This window comes from Triturus cristatus, chromosome 4_1, assembly GCF_964204655.1.
Source record: "Triturus cristatus chromosome 4_1, aTriCri1.1, whole genome shotgun sequence".
Taxonomy (NCBI): Eukaryota; Metazoa; Chordata; class Amphibia; order Caudata; family Salamandridae; genus Triturus; species Triturus cristatus.
Window position 1 is genome coordinate 888,604,952 of NC_140585.1, and position 12,881 is coordinate 888,617,832.

Consider the following 12,881-nt stretch of genomic DNA (forward strand, 5'->3'; position numbering starts at 1 on the left):
ATGCTTTTCATTAATGAACCATAAATACAAGTTTGAACAGCATTAACACATGGACCCACATATTACCTTAACTGTAGACAATGGCCTTTCCTAATCCATAATGTGGTACTGTAAACTGAGTGACATTTGGCGCCGCGCACACACGCGGTCTGGTTCCTGGCGCACATAGCCATGGTTGCAGCGCACAGAGACCCTCCACTGCCGCACGCAGAGGAAAGAAATTAGAGGGAACATTGCCCATGACTGTCCCCCGCTCTATGCCAATGATCTCATCCTCTATCTCAAGGACCCTCAGGAAAAGTATCCACCCCATTCTTCGGTAATTCATGAGGTTCGTACTTCTGTCCGGGCTAACCACCAATTGAGACTTATCAGCAATGTTTCCACCTACCTTTGGGACAAGACAGGTTGAACTCGAATTTCTGCTACTATGGAGCATGGCACCAGCACCAGTTAAATACTTGGGGGTCTGGCTGAGTCAGGAAACAGAGGGAGTAGTTCACCTTAATTACAGCTGGGCCATTACACTCCTGGAGGATCAGACAGATGGCGGAAACTACAACTATCCATGGCTGGTTGCAGAGGTTTGATAAAAATGATAAAACTACCGAAATTCTTGTACTATTTCATCAATATCCCTATAACTCTACATAAACAATTTTTCCAAACTCTCACCACCCTTCTTATTAAGCATATATGGCTCACTCCAACTTCTCGTCCCACCGGATAATCCAGTTAAAGATAAGAGCAGAGAAATGAGAGGGACATTGTGCTTGGGAGAAAAATAAAACTAAATGAAATAACATAAGAGAATCGAAAGGTGCAGAACCATGCTTTGTCTTCTAGTTGACTCAACAGCTACTCCATTCAACACCTGTAAGTGTGAGTTTAGTGCTCTGCACCACCCTCAGTGAGATACCTCTCTTTACGTGTATCCCATATGTGTGTGTAGCCCCTTATGCTCAGCACTCACCAACACCACCTTCCAGAGCAGCAGTAGCACTTTCTTCATGGGGAAATGAGGTGCATGTCCGCTGCAGAACTTCGTCACCATGTTAAGGAGCAATAGTGCAAAAGGTTCTTCGGTCTGCACTGGAAAACCTGATGAGACAGGGAAACAAATAATGGGAAGTATGACGAAAACGCCTTAAATATTGCACGTCCTACATTACTTACTATTGTGCAAAGGTTGTTGAAGTTCGTAAGATAGATAATGATCATCAGTTTTTGCTTCCGCTGAGATTTCAAGAAGCTGAGGTAGCACTGGACACATTGTTCCTTCATCCATCCAGTGGATGAGTCAGCTGGAGACAAATAACTCAAACCTGTGACTTTTTTAGTTCTCAGTTCCAATTCTCAACATCAGAACCTATAGATCATAAAAGAAACAATACCTACCCTCTTAGATTAAACTTTGATATGAGCTTACTATTTGTGAAAGTGCAAGGTCATGAAAGAAGCCCAAAAAACGCCAGAGTCCAAGTCGCTAAAGTGTGCAGAGGAACCAAGAATGATAAGGGAGGCTGAGTGATCTGCTTTTGGACGATAAAGAGATGATCCACGATGGTCCGGAATCCTCGTTACCCTATGGTGTCTATGGTGGAAACAAAAGCTTGCACAGAAGAGATTCCACAAGGAAAACTCAGATTTGAGCATACATTTTCAATCGTTTGACTACAAACAATAAGTTGGCAAGTGATTTAATGATACTGAGTTCTCTTGATAATTCTGGCTACTGAGGTTGGATCAAAATATAGATGGTGGATATACAATTGTGAGGAAGCAAAGATAAGTGAAGCTAGGGATGAGAAAAGTAGCAGGCCTCACTCATGGCTCCTCTGTAGAACGAGCACAGCTAACTCATCCCATCGCATTCACGCAACATGTGACGCTTGGAAACTACCTGACCCTTCCAGGAACATCCGAACATGAGAGCCAGGAACAGTAAATCATCTTGGACTTTAAGATTTAAGGACGTTTACCAGCCATTCCCACCACCCTACATATTTAAGGGCAAAATTGTTTGATATTTATAATTTATTTATTTTGCAGAGTTTTATATAGCGCAAACTTGACCCGAATCCGAATCTGGTATCAGAGCGCTTTACAAAGCACCATAATTCCATTCCTAATATGTTTCCTATATTCCCACTAAGTGCTTATAATGGATTAGCTGAGTTTCATGTAATTGTAGTATAAGCACAATGTACACAGATGTACTGTATTTTTTGTTACCCGAAAACAATTCACTAAAAAAAATCTAAACCCTGTAAACTAGCATTCACTGGTGGTTCTGTGGTTCAGTCCTGTGCATGATGAGAGAGGCAGTCTGGGCTGAATTGTTTACGCTCTTTATTTCTGGCAGTGTACTCATCCTTCCCCGGGTTGGGATAGAACCTGGCCATGGGTCTTCACCTCTCCTCCACAGATGTGTGGGTGATCCAAACACAACCTCCCACTACATATGCCAGGGCCTGGGGTTAAACGCAATATCTTTTATGGGATTCTTGGGTTTATGAGGTGCTTTGAGCAATGACATTATAACCATTTTTTGTAAAGGGCTTAGTTAATACGAAGAGATTGGTGTAGGTAATACTTGTGTATGAATTGAGGATGGGACTGACGTGGAAGTCAAATTTTCATGCAGCTTGCAGTGAAAGTTCTTAACCTTTGTTCAAGGAATGTATTGGAATTCTTTGAAAGAGGGGTGTAGAAAAGCAATGCCTAATCAGCTATATAATGTATATGGAGTCTATTAGAAGACTCTGAATACCCACATGTATATGAAGAACAGTAGGCAGAGGCATTTCAATTTCACCTCTGCTGCAAATTGAAGTTAATGGGGAGCCCTCTTAGACTGGGTGACTTGCTCTCTCTTGTTGAGAACTGCCCAGGTCGCATCCCCATACTAGGAGCCCATTCTTTGGAATCCCCATTCCCACAGTTCAGTATGGAATTTACTACTGAGCTGACAAGGACGTCTATAGGTATGTTGGTGATACTTCAGAGGATCAAGCAATGGTGGATGTGATGTAAACCACGTGGCACTGGCGAGAGCATTGGAGCTCTCACACTGGACTCCATTGCCATTGTCAGCAAGTCTTGTCCCCCATGGAGAGGCGCTCTTCCCACTCCCAATGCTGCAGGTGTGTCCAAAGTGAGACTGCCACCCATTGCATACAAAAAAGTCCACAAGGTGCATGACCTCAGGCTATTTCACATTACCAGAGGTTGGTCGGGAGTGGTCCATCTTTCCCTCGGCCTCTGTGTTTCAAGTCTTAATATTCAGAATCAAACAAAAGGCCATATTTATGGCAACATAATGCAATGCAGCAAGTCGTCTTGCTGTGCTGCGTTAAAGGGAAAGGGCAGGAATTCGCTGTATTTAAAAGAATACGATGCATTCTTGTCCTTGTCCCTGCGCTGGAGCCCTTTTGGCTGCCGAACGCCAATGCAGGCCCCCTTGCACCATGGAGCAAGGGTGCCTGGGCTGCAGATAGGATTGTTATTGTGCAGCAAGGGACACCTTCTTGCACAAAAACAATCCTGAGAGGCATATTCCACTAGAGGTAGTAACGAGGAGAAATAAAGATTATTTCTCCTTGTTATGCCTCATCCTGGAGGCGTATCTTTTTGGCACATTCCCAAGTTTACCAGTTCTGATAAATCTGGGAATGTGTGAAAAACCATGGGAGTTGCATGGGAACACCCACACAACAATCACTGAATGCCTCCCTGGCACTGCGATTTATGAAGCCACTCAGTGCCACGTGAGGTGGCCTTGCGTGGCTTTATAAATCTCTCTTTTGAGCTGCGTTGCATTTGCACCACGTTGCGTGGTGAAACAGCGACGCAACGGGGCTTGTAAATGTGCCCCAAATTCTTTAGTATGGTTCGTCGCACACCTGTAGTCATGGATACTGCAATGCAGCTTGTCTTCCACAATACCCGATTCGTTATCTTTGGCGCTTTCAAAATATGGCTACATGTCTACCTTTAGGCCTTCCTCATTCAAAACATATGTCTCAGCATCTTGCTTCGCTGCCTTGTCTCCCACATTCACAGGCGTATGATCTTTGGGACTGTGTGTAGATGTCCCTCAACCTACTTCGGTGCAAAGCCTGTGTTCATTCATGAGAGCCTGAAATCTTACAGGCCATCGCGCACCTGACGCTCATCTCATATTAGCCTTTTAGGTCATACCTCACTTTAAACCATCCTGATGCGGAGGCAGATTATTCAGGTCTCTTGTTGTTGTGGAATCCGCTTCCGAGTTCTATTCTAATATGTCTTCCCACTCGGTATTTCAGAAAACCACTAAAACGTGGCTATTCACCTCTGCCATAGCCTCGTGAATATTTTCATCTGACACAGTTCGATAAGCCCATCTCTATTATTATGAAATCTGTTTATTAGCATTTGTTGATATAGACATAACATACATCATGAATGTAATATCCCACAGGCAATGAGTCCGGTACTCAGAGGAGTATCCGCTAATTGTGAACGCGGTGAGCCGCAAGATCCAGCGCCACTACAAGGCGTGGATTGATGCAATCAAGTAAGTATCAGGGCCACCGCCCGCAGTTGAACAGATTCATGTAACAGCCGAACTTAGAACAAAGAAGATAGAGTAAACAACAGCAGTCCATCAGAAACAACAGCAGCAGGTTCGATCTTAGACCATACGACCCTCAGGATACCCCCCCCCCCCCCGGTCCACCCCCCCCCCAAACCCCGGCCCCCCCATCCCCCGTGACAGGTCATACTATGAGAGGCAAATGTCAGTGTCCGCACATCCCCTTGGTTCGATTGGGACCTCCCCGTCAGTCCCCGGAGTGGGTCTCCCAGGCTCACCTCCATTCCCCTCCCCACCAGGAAGAGGCACCGCAGTATGTGTCCCACAGAGTCTCAGGGCATCCCCATCCAGCCGCATCAGGACCTGCACGTGTACGTCCCATTGACTCGCTATGGGTGTGAGTCTGAGGCCTAGCGTTTCCTCCCGCAAGAGAGCCGTGCCCTCCGCCCCCGCCCACACTAGCAAGGAACTCCGCCACGCCTGAACCCGAGGGGGTTCAGGCGCCTTCCAGCGCTTGGTAATTAACCGCTTCGCCACAATCAGGCCCAGATCGAGGAAGCGACAGGCAACCTTCGTGGGGGGAGTCCTACGAAACAAGTGTAACAGACAGGCGGGCCAATCTCGCTGCGCCAGCGGACCGGCGCAAGTATGTAGCGCTCCATGCACCGTACGCCAGTATGAGTCGAGCGCTGGGCAGCTCCATAACATGTGCACTAGTCCAGCATCCAGAGCCCTGCAGCGTGGGCATTCAGCGTCCGCCCGGTGGAAATAGCGATTAATGGAGTCGGGAGTGAGATATGCTCTGTGTAGTATGAAGTACTGGATTTGGCGAAACCGCAGATTCCTGGGAATCCGTGTGGGCCCCCGTAGCGTATCCCTCCATTCCTTGTCGGTCAGGGGACGGTCCAAGTCCACTTCCCATTTACCCCGTAGCGGAGACAGGTCCGCCGCCACCATCACGCGCAAGGAGGCCGCGAACCAGCGAATCATGTGGCCGCCCCGTCCCATGACGTGGAGGTACTGCATCATGAGGTGTTGCGCCGGTTCCTCCTGAAGAGCACCCCACCGACTCGTCAGCGTCGCGACTAGCGAGCGGTGACGGAGGAACTGACCGGCCGGTAACCCCGTCTCCTCCGCCAGCTGGGCGAACGGTATAAGCGTACCGTCGTGGTAGAGGTCCCCCAGCGTGCAAATATCCGCCGCGTGCCAGTCGGCAAGCTCTGCCGAGCGCAATATCCCTCGACCGCTAGGTGAACCCTCAATCGGCATGGCAGGGGCATATGGGGTGTGTGACCGTGTCAGGTAGAGGGCTCGCCGATAGCACCGACAGGCCACCGCCACTAGAAGGGGCCCTGGCTTGGTCACTCTGGCCGTCGGATGGAACAACGCGATGACATCCGTCAGGGGGAGCGGCGGCTCCACGGATGCCGTGTCGTCCCTTTCCCGGTCGGCCAGCCACCTGGCCACCCATTGCAGCTGTGCTGCTAGGTAATAGTGCGCAAAACAGGGCATCGCGAGTCCCCCCTGACCCGTGGGGAGGTATAACTTAGAGAGCGCCACTCTGTGTCGTGCGGTGCCCCATACGAAATCCCGAAGGGAGCGCTCCAGGGCGGCGAAGAAGGACGCCGGGATATAGGTCGGCAGGTTAGCGAAGTAGTAGAGGAGTCTGGGCAGGGCCACCATTTTGATCAGTGCAATGCGACCAGTGACCGCAAGGGGAAGGGTGCCCCAGAAACGCATCTGGGCCCTGATCGCCGTCACCGCCCTGCCCAAGTTACCCTCCACCAAGTCAGCGGATCGCCGGTACACCTGAATGCCCAGGTAACGGAAGGTGTCTGGCTGCCACCGGACAGGCACACCTCCCAATTGAAACCGGGGGTCTTCACGGAACGGGTAGAGACACGATTTGGCTGCATTCACCTTTAACCCGGAGAGCGTTGCAAACTCCGTGAGAACCCGTTCAAGGTCCCCTGAGATATTCGCCACATCCCGCACGAAGATCAAGAGGTCATCCGCGTACAAGGAAACCTGGTGGGTGGCGTCGCCCATTGGAATGCCATCCGTCAGCACCCTCCGCAGGGTGGCTGCCAAGGGCTCGATGGCAAGCACGAAAAGGAGGGGTGAAAGGGGGCATCCCTGCCTGGTACCTCGGCCAACCGAGATGGCCTCAGAAACGTACGGGCCAGTTCTCACCCGGACCACAGGGTTCCTATAGAGGAGCGCCGCCATTTGCAGAAACCCAAGGCCTAGACCGTAATGTGATAGGGTTGCCACCAGGTAGCCCCATTCCAAGCTATCGAAGGCTTTCTCGAGGTCTAACACTAGACAGCCCGCCCGTGGCCAGTGCTGTGCACCGTGTACGGCTACACGGAAGAACCGGCGAAGATTAAGCGAGGTACTGCGCTTCGGCACAAACCCATTCTGGTCCCTGTGCACCAGCACAGGCACGGTGGGGGCCAACCGTTCCGCTAGGACCTTGGCCAGGATCTTGTAGTCGGTGTTGAGGAGGGCGAGGGGGCGATAGGACCCTAGATGAGTAGGATCGCGCCCTGGCTTGGGGAAAGAGATCAGGTAGGCTTCCCTCATGGAGGCAGGCAGGGTGGCCTCCTCAAGGGCTGTGAGATATAACGCGTGCAGACGGGGCACCAGAGACTCCCGGTATGCTTTGTAGTATTCTGCCGGGAGACCATCCGGTCCGGGCGCCTTGCCAGAGGCCAATGAGGCCACTGCGTCCCCTATTTCCTCCAGAGTGAGGGGACCCTCCAGGGTTTCCTGGTGGGCATCCGGAACTGTGGGGAAGCCGGCAGCCCCTAAGAACAGATCCAGATCCTGTGCCTGCCGTCGCCCCGCCGAGGTATACAGGTCTTTGTAATGTGCCGTGAGCGTCTGGTGGATCTCCCACTGCGTGTGTACCAGCGTGCCGTCCAGTCCGCGAAGGGAGGCTATTGGCGCATAGCTCGATTCCTGTCGGATCAGCCAGGCCAGCAATCGCCCCGCCCTGTCCGATGTGGCGTGGACTCGTGCCGAATGGGCAGCGTAGTTGTGGCAGCGCAACCTCTCCAACAGCGCAGCGTGGCGTGCCCGAAGCCGGGCCAGCCTGGTCGAGTCACGCCCACCACCCTCGCCATGACGTTCGCATGCCAGTAGCCGGGTCTCCAAAGCGGTGAGCAGCAACGTAAGCTGCTTACGGATATTTCCCGTGGCCCCCAGACAGTGTCCCCGCATGGTTGCCTTGTGCGCGTCCCACTCCGTCAACGTGCTCCCCGCCGTGCCCTCATTGAGGTCAAAGAACTGCTCGACCGCCGTGCCGAGCGAGGCCCGGAACTCCGCGTCCTCAAGAGCAGCCGGTTGCAAGCGCCACGTGGGGATGGGTGGTCTCCCCGGGTCCCAGCGGAGACGCAGTCGAAGAGGGTTGTGGTCAGAGTGAGTCCGGCCCAAGTAATCCGCCTGGACTATCAAAGGGTCCAACGACGGGGAGCTCACCACCCTGTCAAGGCGGACGTGAAGATCATGTACCGCAGAGTAATAGGAATAGAGCCGGTCAGCGGGATGTAAGGTGCGCCAGATGTCATGAAGGGCCCACCGCGACAGCCAATCAGTGAGGCTCCTCGCATTCGAGACCGCCTGTGTACTGCGGAGTGGTGGATAGGATCTATCGAGGCTCGTGTCCAGTACGGCATTAAAGTCCCCACCCAGCAGCCAGGGGAGATCCACATACGGGGTCAGGGCCACCGAGAGGCGATCAAGGAACGACGGTTGGTCAACGTTCGGGGCGTAAATAGAACCCAGGAGCACAGGGTGCCCATTGAGTCGCCCCCGCACCAGAGTGTATCGACCGTCAGGGTCGAGCACTGTCTCGGAGCATATGAAGGGTGTGCCTGCCCGCACCCAAACTAGTGTACCCCGAGCATGCGCGGAGTATGTGGTCCCGAAAAGCTGTCCCCTCCAGCGAGCGCGCAGTCTGTCTAGTTCCAGCCGTGTCATATGTGTCTCTTGGAGGAGGGCCACCCCTATCTTGTGCCTTTGGAGATAGGCAAAAAACAGAATATCGGCGGGTTGGTGTGTGCATGCCCCTAATGTTCCAGGTGACTATTGCAGTGTCAGCCATTGGGGTAGAGCGCGGACAACACTAGGTTCACTGGCCGAAACGGGCCAGCCGGGGAAGGGGAGGGTGAAGAAAGACCAGAGGGACCGCCACCCAGATCTCCTGCTGCAAGAACATGATGTGTGAAAAAGCTGCAGAACACTGCAGAGTGTAAAGAGACAAAGGTAAAAACAGTATGAATAAGAGGAACTCCATAACCACAGGGGCGAACCCCAGAACCGGGTATTCGTCCAAACATGTAAGGCTCAATTGCCTGTGAACTGCCTAGTCAGGGCTGGGTTGACGAGGGGCTAAAGAGCAATACCGTTGTGCCTGGCTTGCAAGAGCCCCGTGTTACCCCCGTCAGGGCCTCGTGTGTCTGCAGGGCCGCCTTTCACCCTGTCGTGTCCCAGGGGAGTGCGTGTAGGGATCGCCGTCAACCCGCTCCCTCGCAACCAGAAGAAGCCCGAAACCCCGGACCCCGGCCCGTGTGTAGGGGGACCCATGCTACCCCTCAATCCCCGCAACCCCCATCCCGCTCACAGAAATGAACAGGGCCCCGGAAGTCACAGGCCAGGGGACAGCAGAGGCAGCAGGCCTCCCCCCCCTCCCCCCGGGGAGCAGTACGGAGCAACCCGCCCGACCCCCAGGGTACCTGCAGCGGACACAGTGCAAACCAGCAAGAGTTCACCCCAGAAGGTCGGCTGTCTGTGGGGTCACCTCCGGCAACATCTGGTCCTCCGGAATCAGGATGGACGGGGAGGAGGACAGGTCAGTCTCAGTGTCACTGTGAATGCGAGCCGCCACGTCCCCCTGGCTGCTCACAGACCCCAGGGTGGCCACTACCTCCAGAGCCTCCAGCCGCTCCGCACGCATCCTCTCCGGACTTGGCGCAGCCGGGGGACTCGGCCCCATCCCACCGCGGCGGTCCCTCTGTCTCCGCCGTCTCAGCCTCTTCTCTCTGCGCCCCGTAGGCCCCGGTTCCACGGGTCGGGGGCCACCATGTTGGCCCGTTTCCTCCAGCCAGTCCCAGACATCGGACGGGGCATCGAAAAATCGCGTCCCATCCTTCGTGACCACCCGGAGGCGTGAGGGGAACAGCAGCGAGTATGGAATGTGCAGCTCCCGGAGACGGCGTTTCACCTCCATGTAGTTGCTCCTCCGCTTCTGGACAGTCGCAGTGTAGTCCGGGAACAGCATCACCGGGCCACCTCCTATTGAAAGGGCTCCCATCTTCCGCGTCTCCCGGAGAATCACGTCCCGGTCCCGGTAGTTGAGGAGGCGAAATAGGAAAGGACGTGGCCGGGCTCCGGGGACAGGCCTCCGCATCGGCACCCTGTGCGCCCTTTCCACCACGAACTGCGGGGAGAGCATTCCTGTGGGCAGGATACCTCGTAACCAGTCCTCAACAAACTGCTCGGGTCGCCGTCCCTCCTCGCCCTCCACCAGGCCCACGACGCGTATGTTCTGGCGCCGAGAGCGGCCCTCTGCATCCTCCGCGCGGTCTTCAAGGGTATTAACGCGGTCGATCAGATCCTGCAAGGTGGCGGAGTGATTGCGCACTATCGGCTGCACTTCTTGTAGCGCCTGGCCGTGACCGGCAACAGTGTCCGCCAGCCGGCGATGATCGGCGTGGAGCAGGGTGAAGTCCACCGTGACTTTGTCGATTCGGGACTCCAGTGAGGTACGGGTTTGTTCCAGTGTGTTACTCAGGCGGTCGACCGCCGCCAACATGGCGTCCATTTTGGCCTCCAGGGTCGATGCGGGCGGCGCCGCGATCACTACAGGGCGCTCCGCCGTCGCAGCAGGGCCGTCCACCCTCTGTTCTCGGCCTGCTTGTTCCGGAGTCGCCCCATGGCCAGTTGCTGCGCCGATGGCATTCAGAGGGCTCTGTGATGCACGAGGCCGATCGGGGCTCCAATCACTACCAGGCGCCGTTAGCAAAGGGGGTCCCAGCCCCGCCGGCACGGGTCAGGCCAGCACCAAGGGTGTCAGGGCGCAGGGCAGCGTCGCCAGCAGGGGAGGTGCACCGCAAACTGTAGACAACCAGTAGTCAAAGTGCGCCAGGTTGCACTCCGCCGGACCCGGAGCAGCCACCTCCCCGTGTCCAGCAGCAGATCAGTGGTCAGTCCCCTAGGAGCCTCGCCCCAATCCCGATCCACCGGCGTGGGTAGCAGGGTCACACCGAGGCCGCCAGGGTCGCCTCCGCCATTACAGGTGTCCGCCTCGCCTCCGGGGGACAGCAGTCGGGCGCTCGCCAGGGGCCCGTCCCCGGCCCCACGCCTAGAGAAGGGTCCTCCACAGCAGGTCACTCACCGGGCCACCGGGCGGTGCGGGCGTCACATCCCCTCCCAGCGCCTCCGGCCACAATGTCGTCCTCCTCCGTCCACCACGATAGGCCCCCGATGTCCTGGGACTGGCAGAGTCACGGCGTGAGGGGTGTCAGTACAGCGCCGGCAGCGTAGCAGGCGTCAAGCGTACCGTCGCCCCAGGGGGACCCCCTCACAGGTCCCCAGTCCTCCCGTTGCCAGTCCGCTGCAGGGCGTGCGGCCCAGCCGCCTCGTGGCAGGCCGCGGCGTGGGGTGATACGCGCGGCCGAACGCCGCTTCCAGCACTCTCTGCGCTGTCCGTCGGTCAGATCACCAAGGGGGGCGGCACGCAGGCTGAGGCCGCCCCCGCTGCCACCGCTCGATTCACCGGGTGCCGGGAGCCCACGGGCAGGGACAGGTAGTCGTAACGGCCCCGCAGCACACTCCGGGCAGGATAACCGCAGGAAAACGGCTCCGTTGCTCAGGAGCCTCACTCGGACGCAGCCATCTTGGCCGCGTGCTCTCTAGCGCCCCCCTTCGATAAGCCCATCTCTATTAATATATGGCGCTGTTCTTCTCTGTCCCTACGGTGGCGCTCTTTAGGCAGTCATGCACCAATGTACACACCCTTGCACCATGGTGCAAGCGTGTGTGCATTCTGTAAGCAAAAGTTATTGTACAGTAAGGGGAACATTCCAGTACAAAACATGTCCTTTAACACTTTTCCTGCTTTGTATGTGTGCTGCACAATTTATCACTCATACAAATTAGCAGAAACGAAACCATTTCTTCTCGTTATACCTGCCTCAAGAAGAAATAGGATTTTGAACTGAATCCCGTTCTATGATTCTTAGTGGATAAGGATTTGCTTCAAAACCCATGGGTGGATCAGAAGGCCCATGTGCCACCCATGGAACCCCCTTGACACAAATTACTGCAACGCAGCATATAGCACAACTTTGTGTTACTTTTGGGAACTATCCAACACATATCCTGATTTGCGCTGGATAGTAAATCCCTTCACAACACTTTACTTTGGAGATGTGTTACAAAACGTTGCAAAATTAATGCAAACACGGCACAGAGTGTTAGTAAATCTGGGCGTATGTGGCTTGGAGTAACATTGGCACATCTCTTTTACTTTTTATTTCAGGGCATCTGCAACAAATAATGATGTTATTACAGGGGTGATTGCCAGCCCTGGTTGACAGATTGCCATGGATTGAAGTCCTGTGTTTCTGAGCATGAAAAACATTTTTTTTTAAAAATCTAAACAGGACAATAGCCTGAAGTACAGAAGGTGATGAAGACCCAAGAGTTCTCCAATTGTTGGGGCCATTGACTACTTACTGAGCTCAGTCTTGAAAGTCTCCTTGGCGATGCCCCAATCCGCTCTATCAGGCTCAACCGGGAGACGAATGTTCTCCACCAGCAGGTACATGACACTCAACAGCACCCTGGAAAAAAGAGAACCTTCTAAATGTAGGTCAACATGAGATGGGGGCCACACCAGTCAAGATGGAAGCATGCTGTGAGGTATGAATTGACTGTCCCCTTCGAGGTTAGTTCCCTCCAAAAATGCCACCCTTGTAAGCTCCAGATCCCCACCAAATTTGAAGTATGGCACAAATGCAGATAAATTCAAAAGTGTCGCCAGCACAAACAGCACTGGCCTAAAGTTATTCTAATATTTTAGGCAGCTGATAATTGTGTATTTAAGGTAAAAAAATGAGTCAAGTAGGCCAAAAATCTCAAACTCATTGTGAGCCAAGTACTCCTTAAGAGAAGTGCAGAAAAACAGGCAAATTGGGGCAATGTTCTCTCTTTAACCATCACATGGATACAGACATTACTATTCAAAGTTGCAACTCCCAAAGCATTTGTGCTGAACCCCTGTCTTGTGGAGGTG

At 53.9% G+C, this 12,881-nt stretch overlaps 1 protein-coding gene across 1 annotated transcript in view; it reads right to left on the reverse strand.

Moving 5' to 3' along the window:
* The window catches only part of STRIP2 (striatin interacting protein 2), a 253,346-nt gene that overhangs the window by 145,809 nt on the left and 94,656 nt on the right, over nt 1-12,881 (reverse strand). The window contains exons 7-8 of the mRNA XM_085653636.1: nt 12,323-12,429; nt 974-1,101 (exon numbers count right to left, since the gene is read on the reverse strand). Coding sequence (XP_085509762.1) covers nt 974-1,101; nt 12,323-12,429 — 235 coding nt within the window. The remainder of the gene's footprint in view (nt 1-973; nt 1,102-12,322; nt 12,430-12,881) is intronic.